The 23563-nt window shown below is 46.7% G+C and overlaps 3 protein-coding genes across 9 annotated transcripts in view; all 3 read left to right on the top strand.

Moving 5' to 3' along the window:
* The window catches only part of LOC118206161 (AP2-associated protein kinase 1-like), a 45485-nt gene extending 41253 nt beyond the window's left edge, over nucleotides 1-4232 (top strand). For all 6 annotated transcript variants that reach the window (XM_035378430.1, XM_035378431.1, XM_035378427.1 and 3 more), the window contains one exon: nucleotides 692-4232. In XM_035378430.1, the coding sequence (XP_035234321.1) occupies nucleotides 692-1581 (890 nt within the window). In that variant the 3' untranslated portion in view covers nucleotides 1582-4232. The remainder of the gene's footprint in view (nucleotides 1-691) is intronic.
* Nucleotides 4233-5180: 948 nt separating this feature from the next.
* nfu1 (NFU1 iron-sulfur cluster scaffold homolog (S. cerevisiae)) lies at nucleotides 5181-10206 on the top strand. 2 transcript variants are annotated; one of them, XM_035378589.1, is made up of 8 exons: nucleotides 5181-5285; nucleotides 6178-6287; nucleotides 6448-6583; nucleotides 7616-7682; nucleotides 7876-7990; nucleotides 8123-8186; nucleotides 8279-8453; nucleotides 8783-10206. In XM_035378589.1, the coding sequence occupies exons 1-8, from the start codon at nucleotides 5227-5229 to the stop codon at nucleotides 8819-8821; spliced, it is 765 nt and encodes a 254-aa protein (XP_035234480.1). In that variant the 5' UTR covers nucleotides 5181-5226; the 3' UTR covers nucleotides 8822-10206. The 2 variants fall into 2 exon arrangements, with proteins under 2 accessions (XP_035234480.1, XP_035234481.1); XM_035378590.1 differs by lacking the exon at nucleotides 5181-5285 and adding an exon at nucleotides 5517-5666.
* A 654-nt stretch (nucleotides 10207-10860) lies between these two features.
* The window catches only part of LOC118206222 (glutamine--fructose-6-phosphate aminotransferase [isomerizing] 1), a 23754-nt gene continuing 11051 nt past the window's right edge, over nucleotides 10861-23563 (top strand). The window contains exons 1-14 of the mRNA XM_035378588.1: nucleotides 10861-10952; nucleotides 14663-14770; nucleotides 14975-15082; nucleotides 15350-15475; nucleotides 15730-15788; nucleotides 16014-16148; nucleotides 16238-16299; nucleotides 16581-16660; nucleotides 16766-16868; nucleotides 17511-17674; nucleotides 20159-20254; nucleotides 20642-20739; nucleotides 21067-21187; nucleotides 21755-21912. Coding sequence (XP_035234479.1) covers nucleotides 10946-10952; nucleotides 14663-14770; nucleotides 14975-15082; nucleotides 15350-15475; nucleotides 15730-15788; nucleotides 16014-16148; nucleotides 16238-16299; nucleotides 16581-16660; nucleotides 16766-16868; nucleotides 17511-17674; nucleotides 20159-20254; nucleotides 20642-20739; nucleotides 21067-21187; nucleotides 21755-21912 — 1425 coding nt within the window. The 5' untranslated portion in view covers nucleotides 10861-10945. The remainder of the gene's footprint in view (nucleotides 10953-14662; nucleotides 14771-14974; nucleotides 15083-15349; nucleotides 15476-15729; nucleotides 15789-16013; nucleotides 16149-16237; nucleotides 16300-16580; nucleotides 16661-16765; nucleotides 16869-17510; nucleotides 17675-20158; nucleotides 20255-20641; nucleotides 20740-21066; nucleotides 21188-21754; nucleotides 21913-23563) is intronic.

The raw sequence follows: 23563 nt of genomic DNA, 5'->3' as shown, positions 1-23563 counted from the left end.
CTCCGTCTCTCTCTCAGACTCTGCCGGGACCTGAGCAGTACGCCCCTCAGTCCTCCTTGTTTCCACATGGTCTCCGCCCCTCAATCGAAGGCCCACTGCGTGCTCCTCCCTCATTCGCTAATCCAAATCCGAGATCCCAGCTGCAACACTGATTCATATCAATGTACTGTGTGTTTAGGACAGACACACCTGCTGTTACTGTACGCCTGCCAGCACTGGTGAAGAAAGGCATGTGGAAGGGAGAGTGGGAAAGTACACAATTCTGCTAAACGCTAGAGAGAGAGATTTTGAGGAGAAGATGTGAACCGAGTTCAGTTTGTGGAAACAAGGTTACTCATTCGTGGTCTTTGTGTGCGTGGTCTTCTGTGCAGTTGTGCTGTTCCTCTTGGTGCAGTGGTTGCACAGTTAGTGCACGGCTGCTTTTGGGGGGTGGGTTCAGCTATTCTGTTCATCTGTTTTGAGTAGAGCTTTTTGTGTTTTAAGGCGCGATGCTCGGTAGCCGTCAAAACCGATCGCATCCAGGCCCAAAGAGGTCTTTTTTTTGTGAGCTACTTTGCAGTCTCCAGTGGTGTGTGCTGCTGTACACAGTTGGCGGTTTGGAGTGTGTGTGTGTGTGTGCGCGCTCGTGTGTTTTCAGTGTGGTGTCCATCCCTGGGATGCATTCTGACTTCCTCTCTCCTCTTCCTTGCAGATTTGCAGATGGAGACCAATGGCTACAGCGTGCTGTGGGAGGGGAGAGAGCCGGAGTTACCGGAGACAGACGATGGCAAGGATCCCGGCTGTGTGCATTCCAGCGAGGAAGAGGAGAAAGAGGACGAAGAGGGACCAGGCGGAAGAACCAGCGACGGGGAACGGGACGCCCTCGACTCCAGCGGCTCTAGACCCCTACTGCAAGATTCTGAGGAGGAGGAGGAGCAACAGAGGCAAAGGGCAAATCAGGAACAGGAGCAGCAGCAGCCTTCCCATCAACCCCAGCAGCTCCCGCCTCAGTCGTTCCAGCTCCCCTTCTCCCCCCAGCAGCCCTCCCAAGTGCAGCCGGCCCCTTCCCTGCCCTCCTCCACCTCCTCAGAGCTCCCCCAACCAGGCAGGGAGGCGGAGCCCGTCGCCGACGTTTTCTCCAAGGCCCCCTTTCGGATCGGGAGGGAGGAGGCTGAAGACGTGTTCGCCAACGCCCCCTTTCCGCGCCCCCCAGCCCCGGCTCAGCAGCAGCCCGACGTCTTCCTTCAGGCCCCCTTCGGGAAGAAGGAGTCCACGGGTGGCCTTCAGCAAGCCCACCAGCCCAGGATGCAGCTCCCTGTCCTTGCCGCCATTCACCCGGCTGCCCCCGAGCAAGCCTTCCTGGGCCAGGTGGCCCCCCGACCTTTCCGCCCGCAGGCCCTGGCTAAGTACTCCCGGCACTTCGAGGCACCCATCCCCCAGCAGCCGGTGGCAGCCCACCGCGTGGTCTCCAACGTTAGCAGGCAGGCCGCGGTGGGCTCGGTCCCCGTGGGGCCCCTGCACTCCTGGACTTCGGAAGTGAGCGCCGCGGATCCCTTCGTCGCCGCTCCCTTCCACCTGAAGGGCCCGCAGGAGAAGCCTTAAAGCCCGGGGGGAGGGGCCTCCGTCGCCGTGGACAACGGCTGGCTGCAGCGTTTATCCCATCACGCGTCACACTAAGCAAATCTGCACGCCCTCGCCCGTGTCCGGAGAGCACTGCAGGTCTGCATGCCCCACCTCAACCTGCAATTTACGCTGAATAATCAGTTCACGAAACTGCTGAGGTCAAGCAAATTTACCCTCCGAATCCAAATACTCAGAATTCTGGAAAAGGCGTAAAAGCCTATGTCGTTCATATCAGCTCCAGTCACCGGGTGCTGGTCACCATGACAACCCTGTGGTGTCAAACTCCAGTCCTCTGCGCGGCCTACTCCCGCTCATTCTGCCTACCTCATTTCACCATTTCCTCAACTCTGAACTATTACAGTAATAATAATATGTTACATTGGTCCGGTATCATTCTGGTTCTTGGGTAAGTGTTCATCCTGGGCTTTTCCATGCTCTACTGCCATTTCTCCGCAGCATGTGAAACGGCGCAATCCCACAGTTCTTTTGCGTGAAACGGAGTTTTAACAGTGACCAGGGGCAGAGCCACGTGTTCCTTGAGGAGTGGAGTTTGACACCCGTGTAAGATTAAGACCGGGGAGGAAGTTCATCTAGGAATCATTCCGTCTCTTATTCCTCTTCCATCTCGGGTCCAATCATGAAGAAAACCTTCGACACTCCCTTGTAAAGGACAATCTGTGAAAAACTGAAGTTTAAGGAAATGAGGCAGACATTTACATTGGTGACCGCCAATCCTTATTTTTGTGTGTTCTCGCAATTTTACAAACATTACTTCCCGATATATGAACTGTCAAATCGCTCTTGGAAAGCCCTGCTAATATTTCCTGGAATGTCTCTTGAACTTGTATGAACATATGTCTGTAAGCTGTTTGTTTGGTTTTGACCGTTTTAATGCCTAATCTAACGGTTTACTTACATTTTTACACCAAGTACAATTATTGTCCCGTACAGTGCAGTGTTATATGACACATAACTGACTAACGTTCACCGAATGCTGGATAGTGTTGCATATGCACATCAGACTGTAGTAGTTTAAGCAGGGTGGAGATTTTAACAATGTTGAGTTGTTTTGTCTCGATACAGGTTTCTTGAAAATGAATAATATTTAGCTCAGTGAGTCTGAAGACAGTTTCTTCCCCCACCACGCGCACGTGAATTTGGACCCCTATGATGGCTACAGCCAAAAGGGGGCCATGTACCACCCCCACGATGACTTCATAGATGTCGACACTCAACAATCATGTGGTATTATGTGCCTGAGGTTACTGTGTATCAACCTGCTTCTCAGATATTTTGTGATATTAGCCCCCTTTTTGGATGTTGGCCCCAACAAACTATCCCGGGATGGCAGAACAAAATTAAGAACAGGAGTAGGCAGTCTTTAATCTAAGGATGGGCAATTCCAGTCCTGGTGCGTGTGCAAGAGTCAGTAAGTCTTCAGTCGGTACCAGAATTACACCTGGTACACATGGCGAGCGGTATTCCTATCCAAATAATGACTTGAATTATACAATTAGGAGGTGGACCGAACACCACCTGACCCTACTGCCTTCGATGAGTGGAGTTTTCATTTTTTATACGTTTACATTCAGTATTGCCTCCATCTTTTCATCTTGCTCATCACTCGCACGACATCCCCCTCTAAACACATTTTCCTACACATTCACTGGCACAACAACCCCGTTTCACACATCTTCCTACACATTCATGCATTTCTTACTCCACTGCAACACTTTTTTTTTGCTGTTGTACAGACTGTAGAAGACACATCTTTATTTAGCCTTGTTACTCCAGTTGTCATTTACCATGATGTTGGAAATAAATCATGTTTTTCGAGGAGATGCAGGATACTAACCATGGCAATATGCCTAGTATGGGTCTATGTAAATGTACAGAATATGGTATTCCTGCTTGGAGTCTTGCCTAGCCTGGATGAACCAGTCTCTCCATTCCTACACTACATTCCTTGTCTGGCCTCCTTCATGTTTTCCCTGGTAAATTAAAGAGAGGTGGATGTAGAGAGAACTTCTTACTCTGTTTCACAGGGTCTTCCCACACTTTGCAAATGTTTGCTTCCCCTTTCCCTCAGCGCACTACATGTTGACATTGAGGGAGCTCCCAGTTTCTCGACCCAGTGCAGACAACCCTGTGCTATTCAGGGATTATCTAAAAACAAGGAATTCATTTTGAAACCAAGTTTTGCAATTGGACTGAAGGCCCATTGCACACTATTGACATCCCCTCCTAATTGTATAGTTTCTCTACAGATTGATTTTGCACACATCAGTGAAGAAACCCTGCTTCAACAAACATACTGGGGTGTTCGTCACTACTCGTTGGCGTACACTGAAAGTGTTTATTTCAGATTGTAGGTGCTGTGTTTTTAAGTTTGTTACTTGTACTCACATTGTATATTGTTACTCTTTTATTTCTGTATGATAATGTAGAACCAGGCTCTGTTGAAGAGGAAGATGGGGTTGGTTGACAATTCTGCAGTCAGTCCCCTCTGCTGCAATCTGAAGGCACTCATCTAAAAAAAACTTGAGTAATCCAAAGCACTTGTTGAAAACTGTCATGACAAGCTGTGTACCATCAAATAAGAAAAATAAATAAATGAATGCAAACAACCATTTAGCGTTATGTCTCCTCTTTAAGTGCAAGTATGAAATATAATTTGCTTCTTTGTAGTTACATGTCAAATTAATTGGACAAATCTTGATTTATGAAGTGCGTCTTGTAGCTACTTAAAACACAGGTACAGCGAAATGAAATCATATTCGTAGCCTACGTTTGCGTGGAGACATGTCACGGCAATAGTTGCATATGATAGACTAGTATGCTCGTCAGACGTTTGACTATATGAGGCTATGTATCCAGCAGTGTATCTCCTCTATGCTGAAATTAAACCTTCGCCTAAAAATTGAAGGTTAAAATAGGTACTTTATATACCCTATCCCAGATTTCTTCAGTAACTTAGGCCAATAAACCAGGGGTCATCAACGTGTCCGTACACGGACAAACGTGTCTGTGGCAAGACTTGTCTATGTCTATGTGGCAAAAAAAAAAAAAAATGATTGGGGAAAAAAAGTTTCTTTTTTCCTATGACAATATACATTGCAATCTGTTTGAGAACAGCGAGGAGTACAATGAAGTGAGCAAACTTGCAATACTCCTGCTCACATTAAGCCCAGACACCTGCAGCTGTGAGCGGGGTTTCGGTCATGAACACTATTAAATCTCAAACACGAAATGCCGCATCGATGCCTGTTTTAGGATTGCCACCTGCCCATATACAACGGCTGACTTTCCAGTCTCCCAAGTTTTCATCATAACAAGGTAGGGCAGTTTTTTTTTAACGTTAGAAATACTATCATCATAAATTGTGTAGCATATTAAAATATGTACTATGGCACATTGTGATAGTCTAGCATGCAATTGTGTGTTTCTGGTGATATTCGACCACTTCAAGTTTTGTATGTCCGTGGTAAAAATCGCATTTTGTCCAAAAAGTCCGTCACAAGCCGACACGGTGATGACCCGTACGTTGTCATTGGTCAGAGTTCACGTTTTTGCTTCCGCCCCACATCCGAAACAGATCTTACGTCATTTCCCCCCCTCACAAACATGGCGTCTTACTGTCGTTTGGGCCGATTATTTAATTTGTGTGCCGTTAAGTCAGCGAGGTAAGTTTATATGCTTTTAAGGTACTGTACATGCATTTGGCCGTACTTGTGGTGGTTACTCACATTTAGAGTGATTTAGCTCAGTGAATTGCTTACTAGCTTGTCATTTTTCATAACTGTTGTGAGTTCAAGTTCAACGGATAGCTAGCATAAACATGTAGCTAACATTGCATTTCAGCTTTCCTGCTAGCTAACAAGCGTGTTGTCCATACTTGTCTGTACGCTCATGGCGTCGTGTTTATTTGTGTAGCGGTTGTAAAAAAAAATTGTAAGCTCGCTTGCTGCCTAGCGCTATTAATTTAAACAACTGGAAACTCTTGGACTAGCTGGTATTTCTGGAGATGCTTAAGGTTCTGGAAAGTTTTACAAAGAAGTTAAAGGGTATGTAATTGTCCATTTGCATGTTTTATTCGCTAGCGTTGGCTACAAACGCTTTCTAGCTTGCTTATCTAACTCGCTCGGCTGTATGGTTTTATATAGAAAGCTATTTTTATTTAATTGTGCTTGTATGCCAACTGTTAGCCTCCTGGACAATACCTCAACAGTTCTGGGTTGCTATCAAGTTCTTAGAATAGTTTTTTGATGAGTAAGTTATCCCCATAAGATAGGAGCGTGAAGCTAGCCACAATAGACCAGCTGATGGCCTAGCCATTCTTGACCATTTGTATACACATGACGATTCACATAGAGCAAGCGAATTTGTTGAGCATCAGGGGTTGAACAATAGTGTGGGGAATCGTGAAAAATTTTTTGTAATACTTTAGGTCTCGAAGTGGGAGACCTTGTCATTGTGTGTTCTTTGTTCTCCATGTACAGAATTGAAAAATATTTGTAAAAACAAATGACTTATTGTATACTTAACAGTTTAAATGGCATATTAAATTATTTGCAGACTCGCTCGTTCATCTGTGCTAAGGTGCCAAGGTGCAGGGCTGCACTGGACTACAAATGTCACAGGCATCAATAAGAGATGGCCTCACTCAACACCCCTGCACATTCCAGGTACTAATACTGCGCTAATGCACTTCCTTTATTCATATTCCAGTTGGACAGGTAGCCAAAGTGATACCGTTCAGCACTGATACATGCTGAGTGGATGCCAGTTTTAAGAAACTTTTAAGAATACTGGATTTTGCGTTTTTGCCCTGCCTGTTTTCTGCAGTTAGGAGCATGTTCATTCAGACCCAAGACACTCCAAATCCCAACAGCCTGAAGTTCTTACCCGGTCGCATGGTGCTGGAGGTTGGAACGATGGACTTTGCTGCACCTCGAGACGCATACTGCTCTCCTTTAGCAAGGTATATAAAACCTTTAAGTACGCCAGTCATTATAAATACCTGCCTTGCTGGTGGATGAAAGCCCTGCTGAATAAGGAGAATGGAAATTTAATCCCCAGTTCTAAGGAGTTTTTTTTTTATAATCTGAAAGCCAAAGGTACCATGTAGATGGTGAAATAGATAACAAGTGAAGTTGGATGATGTTTAGTGCGTTTCCTGTAAGTAGCTTGTTTGAAAACATTAGCTTAGAAAAGTAACTAAAGCTAAATTAAGCTTTGACCATTTTTATTACCACTATTTCAGAAGCTGTAGATAACAAAATGTTAGTGATCTGTGTTGTTACAATGATTACGTTTAGTTGGCTTGCTTTGTTATTTCCACCCCACTTGTGTTACTTTGAAACTTGTACATAATAGCCACAGCAATTAACAATGATTTAGTCGGCTATTGGCTTGCTGGCTGGTATTAGCTTTCTATCCCATGTCTAAATGTTTCATAAAGGCTTATATCCTTGCTACGTGTCATTTAAATAATTTTTTCTTTCTATTTCACATTTTGCTGGCTGTGTCATGTATTGACTTTGCATCATTGGAATGTGTTGTTCATTGTGTGCATTTTCATATTTATGTAAACAAAATGATGGCATCCAGCAGTGTCCATTTTACACTATATTCCTCTGTGGCTGTCTTGTGGTGGGTAAATAAGGACTAGCCCACAAGTCCTGTGGGTTTTATTGGAAGGGGAATTGTAATCACTACACTCCCCCCCTACAATCTGGTATTTGTAACCAGGGTAAAACTGAATCTTTTGATGACCAAACACACATTTTACTGTACAAGCGGTGGCCCGTGTAATCAGATGGTAATGAAAACTGGAAGTGCTTGCTGGTATATCAAGCATTGCATGGTCACATCACACTTCACTATATTTAAATATCCCAGATATTTAATTTAGCAGAGCGGTAAAATGTTAGGCATGGTTTTCTTCACCTGAGCGCTTGCTTGATCAAATAACATGCACTATGTTTCTCTTTCTGTCATTTTCTCCATTTAGGCAGCTTTTTAGAATTGATGGTGTCAAAGGCGTCTTTTTGGGCCCAGACTTTATCACCATCACCAAGGTAACAGAATGGATCTGTTCAGAAATTAAGCAGAGAGATAGAGGTAATATTAACAGCACCAACTTCCCAGTGGCTGCTGTTAATATTGGCCAAGATCCTCCATTAATGGCTGTCATATGTAAGCCATATAGGGGAGAAAGGAAAGATGAGTCCTCTCTTTCAGCTGTAAAGCAGTGCTTCTGTCTTTCTGCAGGTGGACACAGATCTGGAGTGGAAGGTGATCAAGCCTGATGTCTTCGCTGCTATCATGGACTTTTTCACTTCAGGGCTGCCAGTCATCAATGAGGACACTCCACAGGCAGATACAGGTGACCGTCACCCCACTGTAGGCTGTGAATGAGTGTGAATGGATATTTTATGCAGGTCACGTTCATAGGAAATGTCCTACAAAAAACCCTTTACAACTTGTGATGATGTCAACCCAATGTGTGCCTCTTCAGCTCCCTCGGAAGATGATGATGAGGTAGTGGCCATGATCAAGGAACTCCTGGATACCCGCATCAGGTTAGACTATTGGAGACATTCTCTTGCGGATGTTTGGAAAGGTTTGTTCCTGTACCCCTCCTCACGCCCCCCCCCCATCTGCTCACCCGCAGGCCCACGGTGCAGGAGGACGGGGGCGACGTGGTGTACCGGGGCTTCGAGGACGGCGTGGTGAAGCTGAAGCTGCAGGGCTCCTGCACCAGCTGCCCAAGCTCCATCGTCACGCTGAAGAGCGGCATCCAGAACATGCTGCAGTTCTACGTCCCTGAGGTGGAGAGCGTGGAGCAGGTGGGGGGCCTTGCACTGGCTACTGACACACCACCTGCTAGTTAGACTTCAGGTTTAACTTGGTTTTGAGCTTCGTATTGGTTTCCATATTGTTTTTTAACAGGGAAAAATGTATGCTGTACATGCATGTTATCGAGTGCGCCTCACAGGATGCACAACTAACATTCTCTTTGTGTTCATCTGTGTAGAGAATTCATTTAGAACAGGTATTCTGTTCAGCTTCAGGGTGGAATGTTAACTTGGAGCCCATGCACACATTTATATACATTGTATACACACAAGACAGTCAGAACTTACCCTCCTCTTGTGCCCTGTTTCTGTTAATCCAGGTGAAGGATGAAGACGAGGTTGTGGGTGCGCAGACCTGAGATCAGGGGCATGCAGCGTCAGCAGACCCACACATTCCACGTCGTCTTCTGTGGTTTCCATCGTCATCCTTATCACATTTACAGCATGAGTGTGCATTAAAGGCAGAGAAGAATTACAGAGCGCTTTGAGAGAAGGCCTGGTGGGTAACTAAGGCTATTACTTTAAAGGAAACCTCACATAAGGTTCAATCCCTGCACTCCATGATGGTATCCAATAAGTTGCTGGTTCTCAGACTGGCCTGGGATTAGTGGATAGTAGATTCCTCTCATTTCAATCATTTCTGCACCCTGTGTTCGCCAGTCATTAGTGGCAGCTGGTGGTAAAAATGAAACATTTGTGCTTATTTTGGATTGACTGTTTGAAAGATAAAATATCCCTGAGAAAAAAACAACCTTTACTCCTCTCAGTGGAATAAGCAAAGTCAGTAGAAATTTTGATCCTGATAAAACATGTGCCTGCACTTGTGTGTACAATATCATGTAAATAATGTAAAAATAAAAAAAAACTAAACTAATAAAATAAAGAAAATCTTTGTCTTTTAAACACAGAAACCTGTCTTAACCATATGATGGGCTTGCCTGAAAAGCAGACAGATTTAAATTTGAGTGGTCACTGGAAATGCTTTTCAAAGCATGAATTGATCCGAGAGGAGGTAAATGCACTGATAACAATATAAGTACTGCCTGCCCATTTTCCTTAGGGTTTCCCTGTTTGTCTGTCTCCCCCTGCCGAGTCCTATTTCCCTGATTATTTTACACCTATAATCATCACAGATGTACTGCTTCAGTGAATCCCTGTTATTTTTTTGGCTGCAAAGAACATGCTGTCTGGTTTATGTGTGTTTTAGGGGTGTGTGGTATTAGAGTTGTTATGGTCATATATTATTTGGCATAATTATATCGAAACCCTCAACTCTGTAAACTGAGCATGATCCATTTGAAGGCCCAATTAACCCTGCCTTGGTTGTACCTGATATAAGAGGTTTTGGCTGTTGAAATTAATTTTAGAAAAAGCTGAGGAGTTAAATGTTTTCCTCTGAATAGTGATGTCTTTCCTTCTGTCTGTAACTTCTGGCTTCCTCTTACTCTTGCTGCTTAGGTCTACCTTAAGTTCCAGTTAGACCAGGGGTGCCAAACTCCAATCCTGGAAGGCTACAGTGTCTACTGGTTTCAGCTCCAGTGATTAAGTAATTGATTGGCTAGGGAGTCCACACCTTATTCTCAAGGCCTTCATTGGCTGATTATTGAAATAAAGGCCCAAAAAACGTGAATGACTGCTGTTGTATAGATATTTTCAGGCTTGAAGTGCAAATGTATAAATGCATTTATTTAAAATGATATTTAACTGATTTAACAATTCTGTAATAAAATTTTAAAAATCTTAAGTATTTTGGGGTGATTTCTCTGCCTGTCTCAAATCTCATATTGTGACACAGCTACTGATACAAAGGAATTATGGCAGAAGCGGTAAAAATAGGCTTCTGGTCTGTGGAGTGAAACTGGGACACAGCTGCAAGTTCTGATTTATTTGGATGAAACATTGTGGAAGCCAGTGAGAAATGAGAACAGGAAAGTGTAAGTACTAAGCTTTAATGCACTTGCACTCCCCGTCCTTCAGTCTGTCATCCCTCTCTGAATTACTTTGTAGACAACCGATTTTTTTAAATTCTGTTGGTCTGTTGCAAATATTTGTAATGACAAGTCCTTTTCATGTAATACATATGTAATACATTCTGCTTTCAGATGTTAATGGTTTTTAGTCAGGGCAGGATACATGCACAAGGCATTCTCTGTTCATGTCTTGTCAGAACGTTCTGGAAATGTAATGATGTGGTAATTTCGCTCTACAAAAGTCATATTCAGCTGGGGAGGTACTCCCCTCCCTTTATTTCGCCCTTTCCCTCCCCCTCCATGATTACTGCACGACGCCGGATCTCTGCATCCTGCTGCCACGTCTGTATTGACTTCGTCGACAGGTAGTGACGAGATTGACAGTCTTCTCACCAATTGGAGAAGCTTTGGGAGGTGTGCCCTGGCGGTCGTCCAATAGAACTTGAAAGGGGCGGGTTTTGTACACTACAGTCATTCTAAGGAGGAACTGGACTACTGGCAGCGAATGCAGACATGTGTGGTAAGTAAATGTTATAAAATCATACTTTGGACGTTCTGTACATGATTTTATGTAGGTGTGCAGCTATATTGTTAGAAAATACATACAACATTTGTAAAATGTACTCTGGCTAAACAAATGGCATTGTAATAAGGGAAAGAGCTATCCCGTTACCCAGAATTTCACAGGGTGTTAGCGTGCTATATTAGCCAGCGCTAGATAGCGAACTGCAAGCGGTTTCTTGCTTTCTTCATCACCTCTGAATTTGTGAACTTACGTTGCGCGTCAGTTAACTAATGTTAGCATCTGAAGGACCAGGCAATACTGTATCACATGTAGCTGCAAACATGGAAGGTTGTCCTGTCTGTTTTGTCTCTTATGTTTCCATTCTTTAAAATCGGCCCTGTTATTAAGATACCATTGTTGCTGTGGCTGGTTAGTCAGTTTGTCATTCATTCCGGGGTACCGGGCGCAGGTAACGTTAATTAGCCTGCTAAAAGTTACCTAGCTGACGTGTTACATAAAATATGTTTCGCTAACTGTTGCTGGCGTTATTGCCGATGGAGGAGTGAGTGGGGGTGGGGGTTTAGATTGTTTTTTGCTGTTTCCAACAATGGTATTTTCCATATTCTCATGATGATTTCCTGGATGTGTATGACACAGCTCGCATTGTGGTCGATATGGGTTGCCAAAAGTTGAGCGGGATTGCATGCAATGCCTGTGCATCTCTTTTAACGGGCCACAAAGGAGTTGACATATAGCCTAATCCCATGCTTTTCCCGCAGATTTGGCACTAAGGGTTCTTTCTGACACGTCACTTTCTTTACGAAGTAAATTGTGTGATAAAGTGGGTCTTGGTGGTAATAAATTGGGTACAACCAGTGTTTTGAAATTTTGATTGTGAAATGTTTCATATATACCTAGGTGTAGGTCAATGTAGCCTATTTATTTCAGTAAATGTGCACTGTCCTTCCATACAGTCAAGCTTAAAGTAGTTTACCCAGAATACTGCACAGCCCTTAGGTTCATAAAAGCCACTTGGTAACACAAGGTATTTGTGCCTGGATTTGCACTGTGTTTAACCAAATATGCTTACACCTGCTTTCAGGTTACGCAACAACAGCTGTGATGCGACACTTTTTTGTGTGTGTGTGCCCTGCAGGGTTTGTGTGTGTGTGTGTGTGGGAGAAACAGGCTGCACTTGATGCTGTCTGATTTGTAAGTTTCAAATCTTATGCAGTGAGTACAACTGACAGGACTGGATCCATTGGCTCTCCTGCCTGTAACTTTTTACTGCTGACTGTGCAGCTAGTTCAAGGCTGCCCAATCCTGTTCTTGGAGACCTACCGTCCTGTAGGTTTTCATTCCAACCTTAATTTGGCACACTGGATATTACTAATTAGCCGTTCAACTTGATGTCTAGTTGTTCAATAAGGTTTACTTTGTTAGGGTTGGAGTGAAAACCTACAGGATGATAGATCTTCAGGAACATGATTGGGCAGCCGAGATGAGTTGCATGTCACGTAGTGGGGCACAAAAAGGGAATGCATATGTGGGGGTGCTTGGGGCAATCATTATCCTTGTTAATTCAGCAGATGTGTGAGCACTTAGCTACTCTGCTAATGGAATTTTACTATCAGGAGAAGTGAGCTATTTTGCCTGATAAGGAGAAACAGTGCTACTCTGTATGAGCAAGAGGACAAGCACCAGGCCAGCCAAAAATAACTGCTCATCCCTCCCATGCCCATTTAGAAGGAGTTCTGTGTGTCTTTATCAGATGCAGGACCTAAATTCATGCAAATGGGTGTACTGGGCCAGACTACACCCTCTCTTGCTTTTCCTCTCCTCCGTCCTCATCTGTCCCTAGTTTTGTACAAAGGAGGGCCTTGTTTGCATGCACCTTTGCTTGCCCACACATCCCAAGCCCTCAGCCTCCTGCCAGTCCAGCTGCTGTCAATGGGGCCTCTGTGAGTTGCCTCCCCGCCCTTCTAAAAATGGGGACTACACCTCACACCCTTGAGATTGTCCTTCCATGTTATTTTTCACCTATCTGGTGCATTTGATTTGGCTGAGAGGTGTATTTAAAGCCAAGAAAGGGGCTTAAAGCCTCTTCCTCATTTGCTTGAGATAGTGAGGAAGAAAATTTGGGATGCTCCTCCCCTCCACATGCCTTAGAGCAGTTGTTCCCATCTCTGTTCCTGGAGTTCAACAGTCCTGTTGGTCTTCATTTCAACCCTAATTTGGCAGACCTCTTTATACTAATCAGTAGCTCAATAGGATCTCTAGCTGTTGATTGTTGATTGTGATTTGTTTGTATTTGAGTGAAAACTTACTGGGCGGTACAGGTACAAGGTTTGGAACCGCTTGCCTTGGAGAGAGTCCTGCAACACTGTTGTGTACCAGGCCTGGTATTTGCATGCCACAGAATCAGCGGTGTGTCCAATTCACTTTGAACTGTTGACAGCTGTCAGTACCTCAGCCACGCTCCACACTTCGGTTCTGCAGTGCCCTCTTTTTTATGCCTCTATGTTTGCTCTTTAGTTTGCTCTCTCTCCCTGGTTACGGGGAGCGTAATAGTTCCACTTACTGAGTTCTTGAGTACAGTTCAATGGCATCATTCGCTGTGCCAGTAGAGGTGCAGTTTATTCATGTACCTTTATACTGGAATGGGTAGTTTTTCAGCCTTTCAAATAGGTTGTTAGTAGAGCTATCTTATCGTAAGCTTATCTTAGTGAAAGGCTCTGGAATGAGGCAAATAAAATCTTTTGCGATGGAAATCAGGCAAATATGGTTTAACAGTTTGGAAAAATAATTCTGATGAGAATTGTGAATGGAGAATACTGAGAATCTTGCCACTAATATTTGATGAATTTTATGGTTTTTCATAATTTACTTTTGAGCCTGTATAGATGAACACGTCATTAAGCTTACTTTGATCCCATGGTGAAAAGTCACGAGAGTACACGTGTTTTTAATGGGGGTTTTAATCTGTGTGTGCTTCAAATCCCTTTTCTCTAATTGTGCAGTGGTGTCAGCACTATGTAGATGTCATGCACTTTCAGGGCTTCAGAAATGATACTTCCTCATGGGTTCTCTGGCTCCGTTGTAAAAAAATATCCCCAGGGAACTTTACATATCGTCAGTTTGTCTTTCTCTTTTTTTCGTACATTTTATATGTCAAGGCCTCTCCCTCAGGAAGATGCAGGTGTTTGTTGTGTACACTGCTTGCCTAACTTCTGCGTGACTGGTTTAACTGGTACAATAAGAACCCCACCACCCCCCCTGTCCCCAAGTCAGAGTAATGGAGTCTGATGCTTATCATTTCTTTAAGCTCTTTTATTTCAGTTTTTTTCTGTTATCTGTCATTGGAAGTCACTGTGCCCCTGCGGTGTTTTAACTGGTGTGACGGCATGGTTCTGACCTTCAGGCAGGGTGCTGAGTGAGCCCAGACATGTCGCTGGGCTCAGTTCTGATTGGAGATATAATTTGTAGGTTTTTTTTTTTGCTGGCTGACTGCTTTTTATGTAATAATGTCATAATATGGAATGTAATAGACAAATTAACTCATGTGATTCACTGTGGTGTGGTGGTTTGCATTGGACACCCTGATAATAGACAGACGGTGCATTGTATGTATCTGTGGATCCGGTTTTCCCAAATTGAAATAGGTCCTTTATTCTGGGTTTTTAAATCGGCATTTTTTTTTCCTCCTCTCCCATCCCTTTCCCAAGGAATCTTTGCCTACCTGAATTACCATGTGCCGCGGACTCGCCGCGAGATCCTGGAGATCCTTCTCAAAGGACTGCAGCGCCTGGAGTACCGCGGCTACGACTCGGCCGGTGAGAGCCTGCGGTCGGCCGGGGGGGGGGGGGTTCGTGCCGCCGGGCTGCCGTCTCTGTGCGCGACGCGCATCGCTGCGTAGACTGGCTCGCTCTAACCATGAGCCGTGAATGTCTGACTGTGTCTGCAGGCTTATCGGTGTGTTGTCTGCCTGTGTCTCTGTGGCCTTGGCGGTGAGAGTAAACTCGGGGCCTCTGTCTTAGGTGTGGGGATTGATGGAGGGAACAGCAAGGACTGGGAGACCAATTCCAGATCTATCCAGCTGATCAAGCAGAGGGGCAAAGTGAAGGCTCTCGATGAGGAGATCCACAGTAAGTGTGTGTGTGTGTGTGTGGTAGTTCAGCCATGTTTGTTCTAGTCCATTTCCTGGCACTTAATCGATTATGGTTAGGACATAAATATTTAAATGATATTGGCAAGTTGCTTTCCTGTTTCAAACCCAGTGTTCCAACACCGCTCCATTTTAACCTGTGTTTGGTTGCGTTGCTGTTCTGTGTCAGTGGTGTGTGCACTCGCACGGGGAGCTGCAGTGCATCGCTCTCTGTTCCCCCGCGTCTGACCTTTAACCTCGTTTCCAGAGCAGCAGGACATTGACCTGGACGTGGAGTTTGACGTTCACCTGGGCATCGCCCACACCCGCTGGGCCACCCACGGCGTCCCCAGCCCAGTCAACAGCCACCCGCAGCGGTCCGACAAGAGCAACGGTCAGAACCCGCGTCCTCGGCCCACGCTGCACTGTACACAGCGGGAGCCGGAATGGCTCCGGCTCAAAATCACATTTCCTACAGAGCCAATAATGCAGAGAGGCTTACCGCAGGATGCGGCACAGTCAGATTGATAATAATTTGATGAATAGATTAGAAATAATGTATCTCGTGGTGCCAACCAGAGGGTCTTTCCGATGTCATCTGAACTGCTGCAATATTTATAATTTTTTTGTCATTTTTCTCTGTTACAGAGTTCATTGTTATTCACAATGGAATCATCACCAACTACAAAGACCTGAGGAAATTCCTGGTGAGAACGAAACTTCAGTTTCCTTTTGTGTTATCAGGAGTGCATCAGACACTAGAGGAAGAGTAACTGCTTCTGCAAGGATAGCTATAAATTACTTGTCAAGATCTGCCCCAGGGCTTTGAAGACAATGGCTGTGTTAGGTGGGAACGATGTTGACGGTGACTGGGAGAACTCTAAACGTTCATTATCCCCCCCCCCCCCCCCCCCCCCACGTCTCCCCCACAGGAGAGCAAAGGCTACGAGTTTGAATCCGAGACCGACACCGAGACCATCGCCAAGCTGGTGAAGTACATGTACGACAACCGGGAGAGCGATGACATCAGCTTCGCCACCCTGGTGGAGCGAGTCACCCAGCAGCTGGTAGGCCTCTGTCCTCACTGCCGTCACCTGAGAGTCTCCCACGGGTGTCACCGGGCTGAGGTCTCAATCGCGCTCACTCTCTCTTTTAGGAAGGAGCCTTCGCCCTGGTCTTCAAAAGCGTCCATTACCCAGCAGAGGCTGTGGGCACCAGGTATCCAGTGCTAATGATAGGGGGGGGGGGGGGGAGAGCTGCTTGGTTTACTTTTTGATTTTAAGCCAATCTTGGCTCTACTCAGAAAAGCAATTTTATTGGCGTTGAATGTAGTTAGCAAATGAAGTCTCAGTCGAAAGCAGAAATATGTTCTGGCATTTACTTTTGCTTGTTTGGGGACAGTTTGAGAGCTGGTTCGGTGAGTGTTTAAGTAGGAGAGGGGAAGGTTATTGTAACTTTTACAAAAACGTCCTAACATGTACGTGTGCTCGTGCTTATAGGAGAGGTGGTCCCTTGCTCATAGGAGTGCGCAGTGACCACAAGCTGTCTACGGACCACATTCCTGTCCTGTACCGTTCATGTAAGTCACAGCTGTGACGGACGTCCACATCAGTACCGTAGTGTGTTTTAGGGGTGGAGGAACACTTAGCTCTCTTCTATGGTCTCCCCCCCCCCCCCCCCACAGCTGGTAAAGACAAGAAGCCCTGCATGCCCCGCATGGACCAGGACACCTGCCTCTTCCCTGTGGACGAGAAGGCTGTGGAGTACTACTTTGCCTCCGATGCCAGGTCTGTGACAAGCACCTAAACCCACTCCTTCTGCGCGGTATTCAGCCAGACCCAGACACTTAAACTCTTACTGTTAATGATTAACCAGTAAGGCTGGGTGAGAACTCGTTGTTCATTTACACTGATGACCTGGGGCAGCAGACAAACAGCAGGGGTAAGGGGTTTAACTGACTGACCGTATTGAGACTGTCAATGACTTCCTCTTTTGACCAGGGTCATGTGATCTTTAATGACCGCAGTGCGTAATGGCCTTGGCTTAACATCTCGCCTGAAACTCAGTGGCTTCCGCATCCATGTCGATTGGTGTGTTGGTTTTGTATTGAGGACTGCCCCCTTCTGGCTGACCAGCATACCTGACAGCAGCTTTTCTGTTTTCCCAGTAGATTTTTCGCTCAAACAGTAGCCAAACCGAGACTTTTAGTTTCAGCTACTTGGCAGGAAAAGGCTGCAGTGTGTTATAGCAGCTTTATTAGAAAAGTGGTTAGAATCTAATGATGTAATAAAAACATTTAATTAAGCGTCCACTCCATCTTTTTGCATGGTTACACAAGCACAAACCGGCACGTCTCTTTTATTCGCATATGCACTGCTCTGCGCGGCCAACTGCCTCAATGTCCCGCGTTGCGTCCGTTGTCATGGCAGCGCCGTGATCGAGCACACCAACCGCGTCATCTTCCTGGAGGACGACGACGTGGCGGCGGTGACGGAGGGGCGCCTCTCCATCCACCGGATCAAGCGCACGGTCGGGGACCACCCCGCCCGCGCCATCCAGACCCTGCAGATGGAGCTGCAGCAGATCATGAAAGGTAGCGCCGCCTCCGCCCCCCCCCCCCCGCCTAACCTCAGCAGGGGGTTTGTCCCAGAATCCGCCGCGGATCCCAAAAATGCAAACGCCGTATTTACATGGGTATCAAAGCTCAAATCTGTAAGAAGGTTTAAAAAGCCACTGGCACTTGTTCCCACATTTCTATTCACAAATGGCTGATTTGCCTTTTGCAATTACTCAAGTGTTTTCCGGGTGCCAAAGCCTGTTTTACAGCCACAGAGCCACTTAAAGGCATTGCAGAGCATTTTCACCAGCTTTACTTCACACTGAGCACCAGGACAGGCATAAGTGAATAAGCCCCTGATAGCTATTCATCTTCTATCCAGTAATTGCCACGCTTTAGTAGACTGATGGGCTACTGACATTGTTTGATCAATATTTTATTTGACTGTTCTGGGACATGGTGATCCAAATAGGCAAAGCTAGGCTACATTTTAGGAAAATCAAGGCCTAAGATTGCAAAACATCTAGCTTTAAAACTTTCGCAGCCTCTCGTGTGTGCTGCACTCCACGGGATGGAGGACGACACCAATAAAATATGAGGTGTTTTCAAAGATGAAGGCACTAAATGAAGTTCTCTTCCATCTCTTACACTTGACAACGGCTCCAAACCGAAACAATTTAGAAAGAGAGAAGGTGACTGTTAAGAACACAAATACATGATACTCTCAGGAGAAAATGTCTCCCACACTATGTAAGCTACCCCTGCATATGCAGCTTGCTTTGCCCTGCAGAGAATAAATGTGCTGCAAGAGACAGGCTATTGATTTCATCATGGCAATTATTTTAAAGGAAATATATTTATTAACCATATGGTTACATTTACATGAGTAAAACGGTCCCACTGCTAGTTGGCATCCCCAGAAACACACATACACACACACACACACACACACACACACACGCACACACACATCCACCCAGGCCCACGCACGCCTCAGTGTGCTGCCCTCTGTTTGTTTGTCCTGGCTCTTCCCGCCTGTCCTTGAGAAGGGTAACCATGGTAGCCGGAGCCCTGCGGCAGGCGTGACCGCCTGACCTGTCGTGCCCATGCTGTCCAGCTGCGGCGGCAGCGTGGGGCTGTCTGCCGCGAGCGTCTGCTCGGCACAGACTGGCACGGGCAAATGGGTCATTACTTTGCCCTGTAATTCTGGGCAGGGACAGACTGTACGCAGGAGTCAGTAAGTGCAGATTATTACACGCTCAGAACACCGGTGCTAATGCTAGTGCAGCGGTGCTAATGCTGGCCCCAGAGCACCCCAGTAGGCCCCAACTGGCACTCACACACACAGTGGGGTTGCCTACATCCCCAGGGAACCGTCTCACTGCAGAGATGGAACTGAAATCCTGGGCTCCAGTCATCCAGGAGAAATCCATCCCTCGCAAAGCTTAGATATCCATGCCCCATTAGTGGCAATATGCTACATCGTTCACCGTTCCCATTGATTGTTTGAACAAACGAGTTTCCTGCGAGAGGGACTGACTGTGCCTCTGGCCTGATAGCTAGCCAAGGTTTATAATCACAGTGAGGGTGTGGTTTCGGTAAAACTAAACCAAACCACCAAAACAGATCTTACATCTGCAAATCAGACTGTGACTAATTTGAGGTACAGATTTTATAACTGCATCATCTTATTTATTCTGTGCTTCTTGGACATCATCCTCAATATTTAGCTGAGCGTCACTGTTATGAACAAAATATTTTTTTCCTCTAATCAGTTGTCTTTGCCAGTTGTGGTAATCAGTGGTTGATGCTTGTGACATTGAGTGCGCCACCAGATGGCGCTGTTATATTTCAAATAGGCCGTCCTTGAGAGATTCTGTCATGGATCAACAATCTGAGCCTCCTCTCTTTCCACGCTTCACTCTGGGATTCCAGTAAAGTAACTTAATTTGTGTGACCTAAATTACTATTAGAGGCAGGCTGCAGACACTTTCTCATATTTCATTTGTGGCAAATGGCTTCTCCTTGGAAACTGCGGGAACTTTGTTTTATTTTTCACTGTTTGTTTTTGCATCGGGGGGAGAACTCTTGCAAAAGGCTTTGTCCTCATTCTGTTTATTTCTTAATTTGCCCTTCTTGCAGGCTCAAATTCCCGAATTTGCACAGTTGTTTCCCCAAAGCGCCAGAAGGCCTAGTTTTCACTCTGTGAGGTCATCGCTCGGCTCCAGTCCCCCTGTCCAAAAAACCCTGTTGCCTAACATTCCCTTGTATTTACCTTGGAATTTTTTCAACAACAATCCTGGGTCGTTAGAGGTGCGGACGTCTGTCATGGCTAACAAACAAAGTGATCTGAAACAGAGTTTCTAGAAGTACGTAGCCAGTTTGAATAGCTGATGTGTTTATCAATGGTAAATAATTGGAGCTCTCTAGGTATAGCTACTGGGGAATGGATGGGATTGTTCTCCTGTGTTTGGCTGGCTGAGACGTCGCCCCACTGATAGCCTTGCGTTTCCCCCACAGGGAACTACAGTTCCTTCATGCAGAAGGAGATATTCGAGCAGCCGGAGTCTGTAGTCAACACCATGAGGGGGAGACTCAACTTTGATGATAACACCGGTGAGATAGCTATTTTGATGTCTGTTTGAATCGACTTCGCCAATACAAATAAGGTCAATCGTGCTAAAACCAGTACTGTAACTGTTATCCTTTTTTAAGCCTTATTTTATTTTTCCTGTACCACAAACTCTTGTTTCAGTGCTGTAAATATATATTAGGACTTCATTTGTTTTTCATGAAGAAACTGATTACGTGCAATCAGTTGATTGGTCACTCGTATTGTGGAAGAAAATGGAATGTTCCATTTATGATGTCATTGTATAGATTTTGTGCATGTGTGAAATGGCTTTGTAAAGATGTTCCTGTAGCATAGATTAGCACACAAATGTCCAGAAGACGTGCCCAGGTTGCCGGTGGTAAAGGAGTGTTGTGTGTCTGTGCTCTCAGTGATTCTGGGCGGGCTGAAGGATCACATCAAGGAGATCCAGAGGTGCCGGCGTCTCATCCTCATCGCCTGCGGCACCAGCTACCACGCCGGGGTGGCGGTGGGTGTCCTGGGGCAGGGGAACACGGGGGTCTCATCCGCTTAGATTGGCTGCGCGCGCGTGTGTGTGTGTGTGTGTGTGTGTGTGTGTGTGTGATGGTGCGCTGTCAGAATATTCTGAGTATGTGGATTTGAGTTGGATCACTGTTTCCATCAATGTGGATAAACACTGCCCCCAATAGAGCAGAAAGCTTCGTTCTGTCCCAGTTTGAACTCTCTTTTTCTGAAATGAAACTGTGTGAGAAATGAATAGGAAGTGACTGCTGTGTACAACACAGGGGGCAGTAGATGACTGGTCAATGTCCCCCCCCCCCCCCCCCCCCACCAGACTCGCCAGGTGCTGGAGGAGCTGACCGAGCTGCCCGTCATGGTGGAGCTGGCCAGCGACTTCCTGGACAGAAACACGCCCGTTTTCCGTGACGACGTCTGCTTCTTCATCAGCCAATCAGGTGAGAGAGACCAGAGCTCGGGGGCACGCATTATCTGCAGCAGCCAATCGGGTCCTGCGGGCCGGTCTGAGTAAAATGGACCCACGCATCACTTAATCCCGCTCCTTTCCCCCGGCTCCACCCCCTGCGCAGAGACGCCCAAAGCACAACAGTCATGGTCTAAAGAAGCTTTTATATAAACTGCCTCTCTGTCTTTCATTTGGAAAGTGTGCTTTGTGTTTGTGTGTGCCTGGGCCCTCGCTGCGCTGGTGCCAGTTGGCTGTACCCCCTTTCCCGTTGGACTGTAATATCCAGCAGGCCCATTGGAGACTCTGCAGATGGCCCCCGAAAAATGATGGCAAGTCCCTGCCAGTCTGTCACCGAAAGCTCCGTCTCACTCCCTGCCCCCATGTCCCCGCTGGCACCTCTGCCAGCGCTGCCCGCGCCCGCTTCCAGCTCACGGCGTTGCCATCTTTACTCCGACGCCTGAAACTGCCCTCTTTCAGGCTGCTCCTTCTCGATAGTCCGGGCGTGTTCCGGGCTCTTCCGCAATAAAAGCCCCCATTTAACCCCTCGTGTGCCCTGCAGGCGAGACGGCGGACAGCCTCATGGCCCTGCGGTACTGCAAGGAGAGGGGCGCCCTCACGGTGGGCGTCACCAACACCGTGGGCAGCTCCATCTCCCGGGAGACCGACTGCGGAGTGCACATCAACGCCGGGCCCGAGATCGGCGTGGCCAGCACCAAGGTGAGGGGGAGCCGGGGTGAGAGGGTGTGGTCGCAGTCTCGACACCTCCTGCGCTTACCTGTCCTGTCCCCCACCGCAGTCTTCCCGCTTATCCAAACAAAACCATTAATTACGTTACGTGTACGCGATACAGACACATTTCTCCAAAACGACGTACTACGTGTGCATGCTGAAAGTCAACCCATCCAGAGGCAAACTGTTGCAATGCTAACGTTAGCAGAGCAGGGGCTTCGAACGCACACACCTTGCAGCTCACGGCCACACAACGGTAGGGGAAGTTGACGGGGGGGGGGGGGGGGTTGTGGGGGGCGTGGTCCAGCACATCCAGCTGGACTCGCAGCTGCTGAAATCAGAGACCCTTTCACACAGCTCCCAGACCCCCGGCCCGCCGGCCCCCCTGCCAGGCAGAGCAGCCCTCTGATTGGGCGATGAAGGGCTGTCTGGCATCCAGGTGGCTGCTGTATCCCTCACCGTCCATCTCTGCCAGATCACATGAGCGCGTGCGGAACAAACCGGATTGTTTCATTCACTATTCATTAAAGGGGAGCTGCATTATCCGGGGGGAGTTTTTCATGACCAGCTAACTCTGTTTAATTGGCTTTATAACTCCCTGCGTGAAGCACAAAGTGCAGTAATTAGCCCGCAAACAGAAGGTCCGTGTCAGCGTCCTGCAGCCGTAGCCGCTCAGTTAATGGGCGTCACAGGGTGTCCTGAGGCGACGGCGCGGCCTGTTTACGAGGTCCTTGTCGGAGGACTCATGATGGGGGATTGTCCTCCAGGCCCCGGTGCTGGTAGCGCACATGGAGCGTCTCCAGGTTCAAGGCGGCGTTGTGTGTGTATGTGTGTGTGTGTGTGTGTGTGTGTGTGTGGGGGTGTCGGGGGGGGTGTACAGAGCGAAAATGCAGAGCGGAAACGTGAGACGCACTTATCGGAATAGCGGACCCCTGCCAGGCCTGAGAGGGAAGGCTCTTTTAAGACTGGGGCTTTTTGTTCCCTTTTTTCTTGTTAAAAGCGCTAGCCTGTGTCCAGGTGGCGCCGGAGGTGTCTGTGGTACGAGCGCAGGCCTCTTCCCCCTGCTGTGGATCTGACACGCGGGAGACCTGTCCACAGACAGGGCTGGCCGGGTTTGTGGAGGGTGATCTGTGCTGAGGATACAGAGGGTCTGGCCCTGTCCTCTATCAACAGTCAGCATTTGTCATTTACCTGCAGTTTGCTGCTATTTCTGACCTATGCTGTGCAGCTCCTGGGCTGCAAATTCACTGTGTGAAAGGTGCTATGCAAGTAAAATTGTTATTGTTATTATTTCACCTACTTTACAGAATTGAGCTGAATGTGTTTTGACGAAGTGGCTTGTATTTTTCAGCCAGGCTTTTGAAATCTCCCACCCTTACGCTGTCATCTCATTATGGTAATACTGAAGAAGCTGGGCAGAAACCCAGCCAGAGTAAATACATGTGATTTATTAAACTCTTTGTTATTCAGGTGGTGTACGCGTTTACTGTGGGTAATATGTACTGGGCTGAACGGAGTAGACGTGCTGCTGATGGCTTGCTTATGTTGATGTGAGTTACTGGATAGTAATCGTTCGCTTCTGGATGGGATCAGGAGAGAAGGCAGATGGATGAAGGGTTGGTGAGAGAGAGAGAGAGAG

This window comes from Anguilla anguilla, chromosome 10, assembly GCF_013347855.1.
Source record: "Anguilla anguilla isolate fAngAng1 chromosome 10, fAngAng1.pri, whole genome shotgun sequence".
NCBI classification, from domain to species: domain Eukaryota; kingdom Metazoa; phylum Chordata; class Actinopteri; order Anguilliformes; family Anguillidae; genus Anguilla; species Anguilla anguilla.
This window is presented reverse-complemented; position numbering and strand designations above follow the sequence as displayed.